This window comes from Pocillopora verrucosa, chromosome 13 (genome assembly GCF_036669915.1).
Source record: "Pocillopora verrucosa isolate sample1 chromosome 13, ASM3666991v2, whole genome shotgun sequence".
Lineage (NCBI taxonomy): Eukaryota > Metazoa > Cnidaria > Anthozoa > Scleractinia > Pocilloporidae > Pocillopora > Pocillopora verrucosa.
Window position 1 is genome coordinate 2,791,740 of NC_089324.1, and position 19,101 is coordinate 2,810,840.

Here is a 19,101-nt window from a genome sequence, read left to right on the forward strand (position 1 = left end):
ATCCTGATGTTAATCGTAGAAATAGTAACAAAAATAAGGTACAGGCACAAAACCCTTGGACTACTATCAGATACACTTAAAATAATATTTTACAATTAATTACTAGTTATTTACTTATAACAAAATGCTCATCTTTCATAAAATAATAATAATAATATAAAAATGAAAATAATACTAATACTAATAATGATAATAATAATGATAATAATAAGGATAATAACAATGATAATAAGAACAACAACAACAACAACAAATGTGACTCGCACATCTCAAAGTAATTTGTCTCTTCAGTGGGAACCCTGTGGCCCACCACACAACGAGGTTCAAAGATGGCCAGTGATTCATGTCCTTTTAAGCAAAGTGTCGTGTGACAGGACTTCCCTGTTTTCAGTTAAAGTTATAAGAAAAATGTAAGATTGTTTGAACATCATTTAAAGCATTCCACAGATCCATGACCCTCGACACCATTGTAGAAGAAGAAGTTATTCAGTGGGGCATCTCTTCCTGAAACAGCCTACAGTAGAATGAAGATAAATAATAACCAGAGTAGTGGCATTAGATGCTAAAAATTTCATGATGAGATATTTGCCAATAACCAATGAGTACTCATTCCTTACTTAGAGACATGAATAAAACAGATCTGACTCACAGATATGCACTACTGCAAGTGAAATATTTGACATGAAAGATGTTAAATCATTGTCATGTTTGGCCCTAACAAACAATTGTACGAACATTGACATCTTTTGAAGTAATTCCCTGGTATTACATTTTCTATGCTTGATGTACATGATTTCTGCCTGTTGTTGTCCAGAGTAAGGTTTGCAAGAGTATTGTCAAAAAGGAGAGAATCAAACAGAAGTGAGTGTGGTGAACCCCTTTTTTCTATGAAATTTTTGTTTTCAGCCCAACATGTTACAGCATTGGACATATCTGCAACAAGTTCTCTTTCTATCAAATCATTTTAGGCCTCCAGTATTAACTAAAACATTATCATGTCCACATGCCTCTCAAAAAAATGGTATACTGAAACTGTTATAAATTTACCTTTACAACCTCCTGCCCCACAATGCCGCCAACAATGGCACACACAGGACTCACTTCTGCAGTACAGTAGCTGTCAGTTGGAAAGTATTATAAAAACATTGTTATCAGCAAATAACTAAAAATTTCTGGAACTTTTTACAGTCCCAAGTTGATAGAAAATTATTTTTCATTAAACATCATAGACACAAAAAGCTAACAGTGAACACACTTACGAAGCAAATTCCTCAGGAAGAAGTGTCACATCAAGGTTCAGTTCTTTCATTATATCATCTCGTAGTATCAACAATTTCTCCTTGTCTTCAGAACTTGTGGAAGTCTGTGGTAGTCGGCCATACTGGCTGCGAAATCTTAGCAGAACTGTAAAATCAAGGTTAAATAAAGGAACAGTACATTTGAAAAAGGAGAGCAAAGTTTTAAAATTTTTTTCAGAGAATTGCTTACAATCAATTCCAATGAGTAAGCAAAATTACTTTTTTAATACCATAACAAAATAAAACTAAATTTATGAGAAGCTTTGATAAACTTTCACATACCTTTTATCATAAAATATACAGAAGGTAATCTTTTCAAAATCTTTTCAGGTCTTTCATCTAGTTTGCATGATAATGCAGCTTTCAATCGATAGAATTCTGCAAACTAAACAACCTTCGATTAGTACTCATCACATTATACAGAATGAAATATTCATAATATTAATTTTAATAACCCTTTAACTCCCAGATACAATATGTAATTCTCCATACAGTCAACCATACAATTCTTACAATGCTAGTACAAAGAATTTAGTACTGGATCAACTAATTTTCCTCAAATTGATATTTTTCCCTATTCACATCAGTTATCTGGTTGATATTGTATTTCCTATTGTAAGGAGAAATTCTCTCTTGGTCACTCATGGGAGTTGAGAGGTTAAAAAAATTTATCAAAGGACAAAAATATTTGGTATCAAAGGTCATTCACATAAATGATCAAATTAAATAGTTTACTCTCTTTCGATAAAAGATATCAAAATCATTGGTGCTTTTATTGCATTATCAATATCTTTTAATCTTTTCTGTCACTAGCACTCTTTAATTCTTCTATGTTTCACCCTTCAACTTCCAAGATCTGATTGTTAACCCCCATCCCTATCTGCTGGACATCAAGATAAAAACTTCCACCTGATAACTTTCAGTCTTCTCACTACCTGTTTGCTGGATAATGTTGCATATTATAGGGAGAAGTTACATGTTAATCACTTCTAAGAGTTTAAGGGTCAATAATGCACCTTTTGAGTTTTTCTATCCTACTAAATGCATATTTTATGGTCCTCTTCAAGTTGATTGTAATTTTGAAAGTCCCAGTGGAAAAATGAGTCAAAATTTCTCTAATCATTATTTTTAGCAGATGAAAAGGAAATATAGCTATTTCAACAGTTTCAATGTTCCCTTCACATTAATGATTCATGATCCTCCTCACTTGTTATCTGGAGGCAAGTTTTTTAAATGTCCCACAGGTTGATGCCCAATGAAATTTTAATTATTTTTCTTCAGTAACAGTCAAATTTTGGATGAGACAGTCATTACCTTTTGAATTATGACGGTTTCACTGGCATCAACTTTTCTACGTTTTGCTTCTGGTTCACCATCAGAACTTGAGTTTTTCCTTTCTGATGCTGTAACAACTTTAGGTTTTTCTCTGAATGACATGAGTTCATTGAAAAGAGATTGTCATGCTAAAGACAACATACTTACAAATATTGCAATATACAACTAATTTATCTGAATTTTAACTGCTGAGTGGACTGACCAAAAACAGGCTTCAAACTTGAGAAGATCAATACATCTCAATTCTGTATCTCTTCAAGTCTATATTGTAAGTCTTTATCTCCTGAACTAGATTTCTGCCTTTACGACCCTAAGCAACTCCTATCGAGAATTTAGTTGCCTAAATTTTTTTTTTCTACTTGCCATGGTGACAAAAATGATTGCAGCTTGGAGCCCTGTCATAATGACTGGAATTTACCAAATTGCTGCTAATTTTTATGTTTAGTTGAGACTATCACAACAAACTTTTATTGACATACTCTACATATTTGTGTTCCCCAAGGTCTGCAAACATATATCCATAAAAGCCAAACACATCAGCAGCAAAGAACTTTACACCATTAGCATGACAAACATCATTCATATGAATCTAGGAAACAAAGAGAATTCATTGTAACATTTTAACTCCCAAGATCCCATTGGTAATTCTCCTTACTGTCTTCTATACAACTCATATGATGTTAGTTTGGAGAATTTGGAATTGGATCAACAAATAATCCCCTAATTGATTGCTTGATATTGTGCCAATAGTGTGAGGAGAAATTCTTTCTTGGTCACTACTGGGACTTAAAGGGTTAAATAAAGAAAATTTATATGTCAAAATTAAATTACTCGTAATAAGAGTAGCATGGTTAGGAATTCCGTCAAGTAGGAGGTTAACATCTGGGCTACACTGTAACTGCACACAAAACTGGACCAAAAACTCGCATACATTTTTTTTGGGAAATACATTCAACTCTCACACATCACTGCATAAAGCAGGAAGTTGTCAGTCCCTAGCCTTCATTAGCCTTATAAGGTTATAGGCTGATAAATTATGTTTACAGATTCCATGTTCCCACGCATCTGTTCAGTAGGAGATCATAGCTGACATCAAAATGAGGCAAGAACAAAAAGGTGACAGTTGGGGCACAGCCGAGTACTTCACTGATATTCTTATCACATTTTGACATCTTCTGTGATCTATTATTGAACAGACCAACCACCACAGAGAATCTATTCATTTACACGATAAAGAGGAAAAATGTTGTTGATGGTAATGATATCTAAGTGTCTCTCAATTATATAATAAAGAAGCAAAATGTTTTTAATGGTAATGACATCTAAACATCTTTCCTTCAATAGATCATAGGTAAGAACCTATCAAAATGCTTAACCCTCTAACTCTCAAGATCTCATTAGTACTTCTCCTTACTGTCTGCTATACAATTCATATGATGTTAGTTTGGAGAATTTGGAATTGGATGAACTAATAATCCCCTAATTTATATTTTTCTTTATTCTCATTACTTATCTGTTTGATATTGTACTGATAGTGTAAGGAGAAATTCTGTCTTGGTCACAACCAGGACTTAAAGGGTTAAATGTGTAATTCAACTTGTTATATTAATATCTGGTAGTTTAAAAGGGGGAAGCCAAAATCAACTCACTCCCTTAGCAATCACGTGCAACTACACAAATTGCTTTGTAATAAATCTGCCAGTCATACAAAAACCAAGAAGACATCATCATCATTTATTTTTTCATTCTGTATAAGATGGTACACTGCTATACTACTTGTTTTACTAACTAGCCATCATGTAACAAATAGCAAGCAGTGTAGCCAATCAGATTGCAGCATTGTGATATTATATTGTTTACTAGTAAAACTAAGAAAGGAGTTTTCTATGCAGAATTACTTACCAGCTGATCTGCAGAACAGTCTGTGGCTACCACCAAATCGAAATTTTTAAAAAAATCATCACTTTTCTTGGAAATATCCTCACTGTCTGCTGTAACTTGTACCATAGGGTTGAGTTGCTGAGCCCGTTGTAGAGAAGACTCTGCACGCTACAGTAAAATCAAGGGAGGAGTTGCAATATCGCAAACCACTGGTACTCACCAAAATTGGTTTAAGATATGAAGAGTTTAACCCTTTGTGCTCTTACATCAGTTATCACCTTCTCCATCTTCCCTATATTGTTCTCTTTAAATTTCTTACAGTGTTGACTATGATAATTTTTTTTGAAAATCAAGAATTTCTTAAGTTAGCGATTATTTATTTTATCCTCATAATGCAAATTTTTTTTAATTCAATAGTGACACAGTGGGGAGAAATTAGATACCAGTCACTCTTAAGATTAAAGGGTTAAGATACATGTAGCTTAGGTAATGATGCAAATCCACAAACATGTTTAGTGATGTCTAATGAAAGATCAATGCCAAATTGTCAAATGCCAACCTTGCCTACGATGCATTTAAGAAATGTAACTATGTGAAATCCAGTCTCTCACAGTCCAGTTCTTTGACTTCAATTGGGTGCCAGACTTGATGTTATGACTCCAGAACTTAATTGGCTGGAACCTTTTTCCAAATGCAGGCTGATTTCATGAAAGGGCTATAATGCTCCTAGACACTGACTGGTGTAGACACAACATCTTTCATTCATCGTTAGATACGGTAAATTGCTCTCAGTCAAGGGTAACCATTCCCCACCCAGTCTGATCACCTAGGTAAGTAGCCTGACACTGTCGACGACATTCAGACTACAGGATCAATTATCATTTTAAAACAGGTTACCTTTGTGGGGAAAAGCCGTTATCCCTTATCTTGTAAACTTAAATGTACATAGACTTGAGACTCACGTTCTTTCCCAAATCTTGTCGCTGCACCAGAAACTGTGACAAAAAATCTTGTTCATTTACAGGATCGGGATCTACTATTGTAAAGGACTTCACACCTGATAGCACAAGATTCTTACAAATCTCGGCTCCAATACCTCGTATGCCAACCAGCAAAACACGTGAAGCTCTCAGCCTGAAGCGGAAAAATCACAACAAAAGATAACATAGTACAAAAGAGGGTTCGCTTGATGCTTAATCTGGCTCATCAGATTTCTCCTACGAATTTGAACTCGAGCAGATCCAAAAACAGTCATTTTAATTTCTACAACGAAGGTTCGACTCAAAGAGAAAATAGAGAACAGCTGTTTAGAATATACCTACCGTTTTTGAGCATCCAGGCCCCAAAGCCGTATTTGCCTGTCATACAACGCAGCTTCATCCTCAGTTATTGCAGATCCGTTTTGATCATCCATCACGCTTGGATTTTCAACCATCACCGGTACAATTTATATGAAAATGGATGCGATATTCGTAGTTTTATCAAAATAGATTCAAATAAGGCGGGAACACAGCGCGAAACAACAACATACTGCGCAATATTACTACGTGCACTTCACGCATATAGTCGTGCGGCATCCGCTGGGTTGTTGTGCGTCCAAAATGGCGGCAGATTTGAGCTTGAATGGATCAAAAAACAGCTTGGTTTAATAGTGGAATAGTTAGGTGATGTGATCAGAGATTGTCGACGAAATCTTCTTTTTTTAATGATGAGGGTTGTTGCTTTAATCAGGTGACTGTTTGACTTCTTCTGAGGGAAAATAGATATACACTGTTGATCGTACCATTTGTTTTTGTTCGAAACACACGTGCACCAGAGCTTCACAGCTGCTTTGATTTCTTCTTTACTAGCGGAGGAAAGGACAGCTGTTACAACATGATTCAGTGCGTTCAACAAGGTCACACTATCGTTGCACTTGCTAATCTGAAGCCAAGAGGGGAAGGTATGTGTGATTAATAGAGAAGGGGATTGTTATGAAGGAGTTTTCTCCGGACATTATTTAATTTTTCTCCCGTCATAACAAACTTTGTATTAAATTTTGCGGGTGAATATGTTTTGAGATTCGAAAGAGTGACCTAACCATTGAAAACTGTCCAGTAACCCATCCAGTCATACGTGCTGCTTCCCCCCCTCCCCCCCTTAGCATTAGAAGATAATTTTTAAAGGGGTGGGGAAGTGGCTGTATACAACCTATTCTAGTCGGTTTTTTTACTTAATTTTGGTAGCATGAAGTGACTAGGATTTTAGCTACTTGCCCTGGATGAGATGCCAAACCATCTCAGGTAATCCCCCTTCCCCCTATTGGTATCAATTTATACTCCTGGGGGGGGTGGAGAAAGACACTGTGGGCATAAAGTGTCTTGCCCAGGAGCACAACACTATGATCCAGATGGGGCTCAAACTCAGAGTCCTGGGCTTCAACCATCCAGCCAGTGCATTTACTTTGCAGAATGTGATTTTCTATTTTCTAACTGTTAAATTACAACAGCTGATGAACTGGACAGCTATATGTACCAGACTGTAGGTCACAATGCCATAGACCTGTATGCTGAGGCCATGGACTTGCCTCTGTATCGAGGGACAATACAGGGATCTTCAGTGAATCAAGGAAAAGTGTATACAGAAAACCAAGGAGATGAAGTTGAAGACCTCTACAAACTTCTTAAGAATATCAAGGTATTTTGTGCTGCCGGCTTGTACCATTTTCTCTCTACAATATCAATACAATATCAAACAGACAAGTGATGAGAATAAAGAAATACATCAATTAGGGGATTATTAGTTGATCCAATACCAAATTCTCAGAATAATTGTGATAAGAATTGTATGGAAAACAGTTAGGGGAATTGCCAATTAAAATCTCGAGAGTGAAAAGGTTGCCTTAATTAGCAAAATAAGATACAAATCATTTCAACAAGCACCTAGTGCCTCATGCGATTCATGCTTGTTTGTTTCAGTTTGTGCGTTATGTAAGCCATGACTTTTGTGAGTCATCTCTTATATTCCCTACATAGATGGCTCTTGTTTGTTCCAAACACACTTGGCATTCTTTGACTGTACCTGAATATGTTTCTTTTAGGAGAACATTGAGTTTGATGCAGTGTCTACAGGAGCTATTTTGTCTGATTATCAACGAATTAGAGTGGAACATGTGTAAGAATGCATTTTTATTTTAATCTCATCCTTAAATTATTACATAAAGTACAAGAATGTTGCACTTGTCTGAACGGTGATTTTCTTGTTTTAAGTATTGGAATAAAAGGAGATATTATCCAACTGCACAAAGAAGAGTGCAAATATTGTGCAAATATCCTGCAATGTTGTACAGTTATTTGGACAGTTGGTTATTTTGTACTGTAAAAAAACCTGGTTAACCAGTTGGCTGCTCAGGCTAAACTTCTCTATCTGCTTTGCTTTTCCTGCCTCATAAGAAATGAGCAAAGACTTAGCAAAAAAAAAGGATTTGGATGATAAATAACTTATTAGACGTTTTGGTATGTAGTATTGCTGTGTATTTTTACTTGTTGTTTGTATTTTGACTACTTTCATTTTGTATTATAAAAGAATGTTGGGTTCATTGTCTTGTGGGTTAGCATGAATACTGATGATGATTCCCATCTTATTTTTAAAACTGCTAGTAACCATAATTTTAGAATTAGCCAGTTAATCTTTTAGGAGGATTATAGCAATTCAGTAAATGCCAAGACACAGCTTACTGATAATGGGTCTTTTTGAGATATTTGTTTTAATTTTTGATCTTTAGCTGCTCCAGACTGGGATTATCCTCACTAGCTTATCTTTGGCGACGTGATCAAACAGAGTTGCTTGGTGAAATGATTTCCTCTGGAGTTGAAGCCATTCTAATAAAAGTAGCTGCAATGGGTATTCACACTTGTCTGTAATTTACATTCATGACTCTGTAGCTGAGTGAATACAGCTTATTTTGTATACAGAACAGGGACACAAAAATCTCATGCAGGATTTTGACCTAGCTGCGAACAAGACCTCTCAGCTATTCTTTCATCTCAGGGGAACCTTATATACAAAATTTATACTTCTTGACTGAAAATTATTTTAAAATACTTTGAAAATGAGGACTTACAACAGAGTCAATGTTTTCCCTTTACTTTCTTAAAAACTTTTGGCAAGCATGTTTTCCAGTCCACAACTGAGTTGAAAATGTAAATTGGCCACTGTAAAGAGTTTAAAGGTTGATATTTCAAGTGCTAGCCCTTCGTCAGAGCAATTAGCCCTTCGCTCTGGCAAAGGGCTAATGCTTGAAATGTCAGCCTTTAAACTCTTTATGGTGGCCAATCTACATTTTCAACTTTGTTAACACTAAATCAGCTGTTATACTCTCCTACCAATGCAGCATCACAGTTTTTTTTTAGAAACTTACCCCATTTATTCATATTTGCCAGTCCATTCTTGTTACTACTGCCAAGCATGGAATTCCAGTTATACAAGAGGCAAAGTGCTGTCACTCTCAGCGTTAGATTGTCATTAGCCTTGTTTCTCTTTCACCAGTCCTTCATTGTTAAAATGTTAGTTTTTTAATGGCTGTTTATAGATCTAAGTCCAAAGAGACATTTGGGACTGCCCATAGCAGATGTGTATTCTCTAATGTGTAAGCTGGTAAGGAAAAGAATAATCAGATAATTTAGTATATGATGCATACAGCTTTTATTACTTTGTTATCATAGTTCTTACAGAGAAGTGATCATCAGATTTAAAAAAAAAGATGTCAGCTTACAGGCCAAAGAAACAATCCAGCCAAAGCTGATACTTAAACTTTCAATATTTGATTTATTTTGTAACTCTCCTTACTGGCTGCCACACGTTTCTCTTTAAATTGCCAAAGAGAATTTAAATTTTCAGTCTTTTGTTCTCTCCGTACAACTTGTCTTGACTAGCTTTTGCTATATGCAAATTGTATCTGAACTGTGTTTGTACCTGTGAACATAGAGTTTATGGTCTATTAGGGTAACACCCTCCAACTCACGAGCTTGTTTGTTTCCATAAACCAATTATAAGATAACATTGGAATTGCATGGAGAAGTTAGACATTGATCATGTATGGGAGGTGAATAGGCTCAATTTCCATCCCTTTCTTGTGTCTGGTGTCCCCTGAGTTTGGGGGAGGAGTGCAGGCTCTTTTTCCTGAGCAGCGACTGGTAATCTAGCTTAGGAGTTGAGGAGGTTATAATTATTATCCCAGTTTCATTAGTGCAAAACAACTACCTGTGGGAGTATTGAAACTCTGCTCAGGATGAGATTTCAGGCATTATACTGCTCATTTGTGAGAGATACCATTTCATACTGAAAAACAATTTTGTATCCATGCAACATCCTCTGTATATCATATTTTTTTTACATCTGATTCACTAGAAAGACAAATATGGCTCAAATGTTTGTGGGGAAGGAGGAGAGTATGAAACTTTTACTCTGGATTGTCCTTTGTTCAAGAAAAAAATTGTCATGTGAGTTATATTTTGATTGAATATTAAGTTAACTACAAAACTTAACCCCCTTCTCCAGAGGCACTAGGTGGTTTTCCATATAGAAGCTATCCCTTCTCTCAAGGTTTGATTTTTGAAAATTTACTGAGAGTGCAAAAAAAATTGCAATTAATTAAATTCTTCTGAAGAGTTGCTATTGTAAATAAGGGTTAGTGAATGTTTTAATGAACAATGGGTTAAAAAACCTACACATAATATGGGGAAAAATGCAATGCACTCTGTCTTAATAGCTTTTAAAAGAGTCATATGTCTTTTCCTTTTATTACCAGAGATGAAAGTGAAAGTGTCATTCATTCAGATGATGCCTTTGCTCCTGTGGGCTTTCTTCGCTTCAAGAAAATGCATGTGGAGGATAAAGAACTTGATAAGGTACAGGAAAGTTAAATCCTAATTGTGATAAACATGTAACTTCTCCTAACAATGCCCATGCATTTTACAGCAAACAAGTGTTGAGAATGTATAGAATTATCAGCTGAATGGTTTTTTCTCAATAGGACAGTTGTTATTCAGTGAATTAACTTTTAATTTTAGTTTTTAAATGAAAGTAAAGGAAATAATTTAAAATATACATGTAGCAGGATGTTCATCAACTACTGAAGCTTAGAGAATTCTCGATTTTCCAATTCTCCTTGCTGCATTAGAACTATGTTTGGATCAATATCAGTATCTGGGTAACTGCCCACCTACCCCTCCCCTAACCCAACATTAACCTAACTTGTTATCAATTGACTGTTGTTGAGTTAGGGGAGGGGTAGGTGGGCAGTTGCCCAGATACTGATATTGATCCCTATCTTTTAACCCTGTGACCCTATGGGTGACAAACATCTAATTTCTTCTTACAATATAAATCCCAAATCACACATCTAAGTCATGAGAATCAAGGAAATGATCACCAACAAAAGAAGCTCCTGTGAATGACTGTGAAACAAATTCTCCTTGTCAGCATCTAAGGAAATGTATTGAGAACAGAATGGAGAATATGTATACTGATGTTAGGGTGTAAAGGGTTTATCAGAGATAAAAATAAATTATCTTCTTACTTTATACTTCTATTCCTCTGCTTTTAAATTTCTTCTTGAAAATGTTGAAATTGAAGATATATCATAGAGGTCAAAGCAGATCACAAGGAGTCAGTTGCAGCACTAATTTCACAGTGACTGAGTATCCTCCCTAATCAAATTTTTTTAAATCCTGGCCATCTTTTCCAGGTTAATTCAGAGCTGTGCCTGGAAAACCACAAATGTGGGGAATCATTTGACAAGTTGGAAGTACTGGTAATGATGTTTTTCAACTTCCTTTTCAGAGCAATGATCATTAGTATTAATTTTATGGAAGAGGCAAATAAAAAAACAAATTAAAATGGTTTATTAGTGGGTGGCTCCTGCCATCGCCACAATTATAATATTGCATAAATTAAATTCACATAATGTTATATAATTTTTTTTCAGTAAACTACATAACTGTTGATCTACATAACTGTTGATAGGTGTTTCTATTTTTTTTTTTTTTTTTTTTTTGACAATTTCACCATAAGATATTTGCCCTGCCCCACAATACATGACAAAACTTTGGGCTATTACAATTCACCATCCAGCTGTATGTACAATGTCTGATACTATTAATAATTATATTTCATAGATAAACCTTCTTATAACACAATTTACAAATTAAACCAACTCAAAGGTAGATGATAGCCTGCAAACATTATCTGATGCAAACATCATTTGCTCTGACAAAGGGCTAACACTCAAAAGCTCAGCTTTGAAACTCTATGGTGGCCAATTAAGTTAACAACTCAGTTGATAAAACCAAAATTATCATATCATCTGAATTAGTTCACACTATGAGCTCACTAGATGATGCTTGTAAGGATATACTTATTTTAACAATAGAGGCAGAAACTTCTTAGTAAGAGCTCTTTTTCTTAATTTTTCATTGTGCAGCTGTCATTATAATTCTCTGAATCATAATGATTATTTTTGTTAGCCAGACAACACAACAGATAGAAAAGAAAAGGGAATTGTGGAGAGAAGGCTGAATATCAAGATTCCCACGAGTCAACCAGAGTTAAGGAAGGAACTTCAAGGTAGAATTTATCTTTGATTTAAGGTCATGTGTTAGTTCATTACAATTGCGAGTATTGATAGTTCATTTGAAGGGTTTCCTAGAATTGATCGTAAGCCTTTTAACCTTTAAAAGTGACTGCCTTTTATCTCATTTCTCCTCACAATATTGCCCTTGAATCAAACAAAAAGGAATAAATAAAGGAAATGACCTGAAGAAGCACTTGATTGCTAAATAAATTCTCATTTACAGTAACATACGAAATGTATGGAGAACAGTTTTGAGAATATCCCCACTGATGTGGGGCTGTAAAAAGTCAAAAGGTGACTTTTGATGCATCATCAACTCCATGGGTTGGGATCTGAATACATGTTAGTGGCATTTGGAAGCAGAATGTAGCAATCTACACTATATGCATGTGGAGCTTACTTCCATGCACCTTATTATTTACAGTTATGGTTGAAACAGTTACCTGGTTAGACACTTGTCTCATTTTATTCATCAGGTAGAATCCTCTTTAGCAGATGTGGTGACTATATTTGGCTTTCTGGGATATATGGTCATTTCACCATTGAAGGGGAAAAGTTGGCAATTGAAGATGTAACAAGAAATGTGTTCCAGAGTTTACAAGGTGAGATTTTTCAGTCAACCAGGCAACTGGGTGTTCCCAAGCAGCTCAGGTTGTTTCAATATGATTTTTGTCTTAAGGTGGCTTAGCCAGCTCTGGTACAGCTGGGATATGAATGCTGTGTTTGCTGAGAGCTTGGAATGCTTGTTGAGGCAGTGTTACAAGAGCTGTAAATTACAGAGTGTGACTTTCTTTTAACATCAACAAGATAGCTGGAGGTGTTGACGTGGGATGCATTGGTCTTTACCAACAGTCACTCTGGTTAAACACAGAAAATAATAAATGTATTTTAAGTTGACTCGTTACCAGCTTCCTAAGCCAACCTTTTTTTGGCAAGCTTTTCTTAGTACACAGGTGGATTTGAAAAATGAAAACTTGAAAAAAAAAGTTAACAACACACGATATTATGTGAGTTCACCCCTCCTAGTAAGCCTAGCCAATAGGGCTTAACTCCAGTGAGAAGCACAAGCACATGGCTAATTACCATATGATATGAGACCACCATGATGGAGAATCTCGACTGAAATTTGATTGTGGTATGCCTGTGGCATTCCACATATAACAGCTAGGTGATGGTGAAACTGAACTGAAATTTGAATATGGTGGGTCTGTGGTATTCCAAGTAAAAAGCTAGGTGATGACATGACCATTGAAATGCTAACTTGTCTCCTTTGTAGATACACTTTCAAGTTTGAAGGCATCCTTGTCTGATGGAATGATGGTTCACCTATTTGTGAAGAACATGGATGACTTTGCCAAAGTCAATTCTGTTTACAAGAGGTTTTTATCAGTGAACCCTCCTGCAAGGTAATTTCCATCAAATTGTCTTGTAAAGGAATATGACCAAAATGTAAGTGCTGGTGTCTGGAAGAACTTTCTTTAAGTGTCAACAACAATTTGGAATGGCTTTTGTTTCTGCTTGACTATGCTCTGTGATAAATTCAGGGAACTAGCTCTATTTTCCAACCAATACAATTCAAAACTTGATCAAATCAGAACTAGGGTCAATCACATTTCCTAGCAGTCTAGGGAGTCAGCCATTGTAAGTTTTTCCCATAAATCTGTACTTTGAGTTCTCATTGGTTCCTTGTGATATTTTCCTTTGCTCTGATTGGCTGTTGTGATCACTTTGATTTTGGCTCTCCCATGCTATCCCATGAGCCCTTTGTGTATGACTGACACATTTGTGCTTCTTTATATGATGGGATACTTGACTGACAAAACATTAAACTGCATTATGGGTTACATGGCTGTGTAATTTTGTAAAATGAACAATTTTTTAAATTTGTTAAGGTGGCAGAAAAATCATGCCCAGGTAAAACTGATCTTTTTTTTTCTTTTTTTTTTATATTCTTTGTTCATGCAATCTGCCATAAGGCATTAACTAATTGATGATTGCTGAATCTGATAAGGGAAATACTGGAATCAAGCATTGAAGAAGTTGTAATTCCAGACCATTTATTATTTTAAAGGGCTTGTATTCAGCTTAACTTACCAGAGGATGTTGCCATTCAAGTTGATTGCCTTGTATTTGCTGCTGAAGGTGCTAACAATTCACTGCGAGAAGCTATGCATGTTCAGAGCATTTCTCACTGGGCGCCAGCAAATATTGGACCTTACAGCCAGGCAACAAAGGTAATTATATTAAAGCTATAAGGTAGGATTTTTGTTATTAGTCACCGGGGAGATGCAGTGGCCCGCTCAGGGGTCAATAACAGTGCTCCTGATTATAAAGCCTGAGTCAAAGAACATAATCTGTGTAGCCCCTTGAATACTTGAATTTAGAGGAAATATAAGGGACGATCGAAAAGCTTCCTGCTATGGCACTAAATTGCAGTGATTATTCTTACCTATCATTACTAACAATTAGCACACTTTTACCTGAATTGTTTTATATTGACATTCCTGTGCTTACAAATTTTAACTATTAACAGCACTTTGCATTCAGATCAGTGTCCATTGCCAAACTTTCCCTGAGCACTTGATGTTATTTATTGCAATTTAGGATGAGAATAAGATTTTTTATATACACATACGTTTTCTCTAAATTTGAATTTTTAAGCATTCACACTGTTTGTGTGGCCTTCCTGTGGTTGGAACCATGGATGGGGTAATTTCCAGGTGTCCCTGAGCAATAAGCTTTTCCTGTAGACTTGATTTTGCAACCATTTACACTTTAACATTAATAAGTATATTTTCCATGCTGTTCTTGGTTAGGAGAATTTTTTTGACAATCAAGAGCCTCTTTAATGAATTTGGGATCATTTCCTTTATTTTCATGACCTTAATGTGTGACTCAGGAGTAGTGGCACTGTAAAGAGAATTTTGTTAACAGTCACTCTCTATTCTGCAGGTCAGAGACACCATATTTGTCTCTGGTTCCATTGGTTTATGGCCATCAGCGATGACAATGGTGTCTGGTGGTATCTCAAGGGAGGCACAACTGTCTCTTCAACATGTGGATAAAATCTTAACAGCACTGAATGTGGTAGAATCACTTCAAAGTGTTGTGCATGGATTCTGTTTTCTAACATCATCTGTTTCTGTGCTAGTTGCAAAGAACGCTTGGAACTGTGCATTGAAAGATAAGGTAACAGGTAGACAGGTAAAAGTGTCTAATGTTGTGGTAAAAACAATACGAGAATCCTCTCGGGGACAATTTAAGGGTGGCTGCCATGGATCTATTGACACAGTTTATCTTAGGCTAATATTTGTAGCATAAAGGAACTATGATCATTTTTACTCCCAAATATAGATTAAGAGGTTTGAGTAGTGTTTTCCTAACATGACATGGTTGTTTGAACATACTCTTAACTGATCCTGTACCTTTTTTAAAATCGATAAATTGTTTATTAACAGTGTGAGAGCAGTAAGACAGAAAAAGGATCACCAACAGGATTAATGTCATATATCATTGTGCCTGCATTACCCAAAGGAGCCTTGATTGAATGGCATGTTGTAGCACAGGAAAGTGATTTCCAGCGTTTGTGTAAGTTTGGAAATCAATGTGTTTTTGGAGGAAACCCAATATGCACTTACCGGTATATTCATTAGGTATAATTAAGTTTTACATGCTTAGACCGGGTTTAAAAATTTAGGACATGCAGGGGAAGTTGAATAGCATTAAATAACATGATATTCCCCATGTGTAAATACGTGTGAGGGCAGTGTGCCTGCTTGGTTAGAGTACTAAGCTTGAAATCCAGGTTCATTGTAGATTGGGGTTCAGTTGGAATCCAATTGGATCTTTTAAACACTTTGTTTATTTATTTATTTATTTATTCAATTAAGTTCAGCATTCTGTGCAGTTAGCAGAGAGTTTAAAATGTTTTAACACATTTCAGGCGACAGACAGGCACACAACGTTTATCAATAGCTGATTCATTGTATTTTCACACCAATATAACTCATCAGATAACTCAACGTCAGCTGATAGGGGGAGTTTTAGTGTTGTTGTAAAAAGCATTGCTGTCAAAGGAAACATCCACAGCAGCTTTGCCGCTAACATAGCAGTTGGTAAGTAAGTTTGCAATTCAGCTGTGCTGGGCTGTCCCCATTTAGACCACTGATTGTAAAAATTTCTACTCATAATAATGTATTTTTGACTTGGGATGTTGATTCTTTAGTTGTTCCACTTTCAAGCTACCAAAGGGTAGATTTGATTGATTTGATTCCTTCAGGTTCTAGAATGAAGCATCTTTTTACTCCATTCAAGTGAGTTCTCAGTTAATAACAAGTGACATCCCAGGAAATGTAATAGCAGAAGAATACTTACTGTATAAAGTAACAAGAAAAACATTTATGATGGCTCCAGGTCTAAATATAACATAGCTCTGGTTACCCAAATCTGACCGAGAATTCAGCTTAATAGCTGGAGAATTCTCCTGTCTCCGATGCCAAGTCAACAACCTTTGTTACAAATTTTCCTTTGCACATTTCAGAGAGTACATTAGCTGATTTTACCCTGGAGGAAGTCATGGTGACATTTGTTAATGAGTTAAAAAGCTGCACCTCACAACACGACTTCAGCCTTTCTCATCTGACGTACTTGAGAATATTTTATGTCAAAGGTGTTATGGACCATTGGAATGCACAGGACTTAATTCATAGGAGTTTGGAGAAGACTGCAGTTTTGGTTCCTGCCTTTTCTCTGATACCTGTGGATGCTCTTGAAAAGGAAAACACGGTGATGCTTTTCTGTTATTTCCTACAGAAAGCAGAAAACGAATCTCTTGCGGACTAACTGGGGGGTAAATTCAGTTGTAAATTAAGAGAAAGGGTACCAGAAGTCCAAACCCCACCCCTCCCTTTACCAGTGGATTTTTTAACAAATTGTCACCTGACCCCAAAATTCTTGCAACAAAAGCAAAGGTAACATGTCAAGAATGGCAAGAGTAAAACTTTGATAAATACTTGGAGGCATTGGAAGTCTGTGTGCTGGAAAGAAGACTGCTATAGAGGCCAACAAAATTACTGTTTGGAATTTTCTGTATACTTAAGACTACTATTACACTCATGAAATGCCACATCCACCAGATGTTCAATTCCTAGAGCACTACAAGACTTATTGTCTAACTTAATGACTGATCAAAAATAAAGCGCTGATACACTTTGGAAGAACACTTTTTATGTTAAAAAAAAACTTTATGTTAGCGTATAGAGTGTTATGTTGCTCGCACCAATCAGATCGCCGCATCAGGGTATGTATCTCGTACTAGTCAGATTGCCGCATTAGGGTATGTATCTCGCACCAATCATATCATAGTGTTTAAATATCCTGCACCAATCACGGCGTTTGGGTATTGTTTTCTTGTAAGTGATGTCATGGATCCCGGGGCTATGTACAAAGAATGAAATTAAGTAGATATTTTGGGCTCATTTGATAAGTGTAATGGTTTGTGACCTTCGCGAGAGCCTCATCGATTAAGGTCGAGATGTATCGGGATATGAAAAGTACGCATTTAAATTTTCAAGTTAAAACGTGTCTTTTAATTTAATTTAATTTAATAATAAGTTCTTATATAGCGCATTAAAATTGAACTCTATGCGCTTTACAATTACAAATTAACAAAATTTCGATAAAAATCCTATACATGCAATTCGCTACTCTATCTAAACTAATGAATTATTACGTGTTATGCATATGTTTGACAACGTACGATATCAAATAATCTGGTGGCTTAATTTTTGAAAAGATAAGTTTTCAATAAGCGTTTAAAGGAGTCAACAGATTCGGCGTTTTTTATGCATTCAGGTAGTTGGTTCCACAAATACGGTGCTGCGTAGGAGAATGCTCTTTGCCCATACGTTTTAGTTCGAATTGTTGGGACCTCAAGTAGATTCATATTTGATGAACGGAGGTTTCGTGCTGGAATATATCGACTAAGAAGTTCAACAAGATAGGTTGGAGCCATGTCATTTAGTGCTTTGTATGTTATCAACAGTATCTTGAATTGAATTCGTTTTGTGACCGGGAGCCAATGAAGTTTCCTAAGTATAGGTGTTATACTGTCTCTTGATTTGGCACCGACTAACAAGCGGGCAGCTGTGTTTTGGATCCGTTGGAATTTTTCGATGTCACAAATCGGTAGACCGTACAATAGGCTATTACAATAATCAAGTCTCGATGAGATAAAGGCGTGTATCAATCTTTCATTTTGCTGCGTCGAGAGGTATTTACGAACGCGACCAATATTTCTGATTGCTAGAGACGACGATTTACAGATGGAATTTATATGCGAGCGTAAGTTCATCACAGAATCAAGCATGACGCCTAGGTCTCGGACAGTATTAGATAAATTAATGATATCATCTCCAATATTGATATTACAGAAAGGAGGATTTTTTGAGAAGCGTGAGAGGAAATGAATGATTTCTGTTTTTGAAGGGTTGCACTGCAATCTGTTTTTCTTGGCCCACTCCATGATTGCATTAACACATGATTTCAATCTTTCCATGCCTAGCATTCTGTCAGAGGAGTTTATCTTTATGTAAAGTTGCGAATCATCGGCATATATCATACAGTTTAGGCCATGTTCAGCAACAATGTCTTCTGTAGGCGAGGTATACATTAGAAAGAGTAGTGGACCAAGTACTGATCCCTGGGGTACGCCGTAGGAGATATGTCGAGGCTTAGAGATGGAGTGTTTGATCTTCACTGACTGAACACGATGTTCTAGGTATGATTTGAACCATTTTAGTGCGATACCTCTAAATCCGAAACGTTTCTCCATTCTTTCAAGTAATATGTTATGGTCGATCGTGTCGAACGCAGCGGAAAGGTCTAGCAAAACAAGTACTACTTCTTCTTTTTGATCTACAGCTCTTAGGATGTCATTTGAGACTTTTATTAAAGCAGTTTCAGTGGAGTAGTATT

The 19,101-nt window shown here is 36.1% G+C and overlaps 2 protein-coding genes across 2 annotated transcripts; one reads left to right on the top strand and one right to left on the bottom strand.

The window, feature by feature from the left end:
* Positions 1-137: 137 nt before the first annotated feature.
* LOC131779487 (SUMO-activating enzyme subunit 1-like) lies at positions 138-6,042 on the bottom strand. Its single transcript, XM_059096048.2, has 9 exons — positions 5,837-6,042; positions 5,477-5,648; positions 4,536-4,682; positions 3,113-3,222; positions 2,613-2,724; positions 1,581-1,683; positions 1,260-1,404; positions 1,048-1,117; positions 138-514 (listed from the first exon to the last, which is right to left on the bottom strand). The coding sequence occupies exons 1-9, from the start codon at positions 5,947-5,949 to the stop codon at positions 428-430; spliced, it is 1,059 nt and encodes a 352-aa protein (XP_058952031.2). The 5' UTR covers positions 5,950-6,042; the 3' UTR covers positions 138-427.
* Positions 6,043-6,092: 50 nt separating this feature from the next.
* On the top strand, positions 6,093-17,660 carry LOC131779496 (uncharacterized). Its single transcript, XM_059096059.2, has 17 exons — positions 6,093-6,245; positions 6,365-6,456; positions 7,003-7,190; positions 7,594-7,667; positions 8,278-8,396; positions 9,085-9,149; positions 9,903-9,994; positions 10,303-10,402; positions 11,242-11,307; positions 12,020-12,119; positions 12,603-12,728; positions 13,403-13,532; positions 14,198-14,360; positions 15,079-15,315; positions 15,585-15,714; positions 16,140-16,241; positions 16,667-17,660. The coding sequence occupies exons 1-17, from the start codon at positions 6,220-6,222 to the stop codon at positions 16,966-16,968; spliced, it is 2,112 nt and encodes a 703-aa protein (XP_058952042.2). The 5' UTR covers positions 6,093-6,219; the 3' UTR covers positions 16,969-17,660.
* Positions 17,661-19,101: the final 1,441 nt, after the last annotated feature.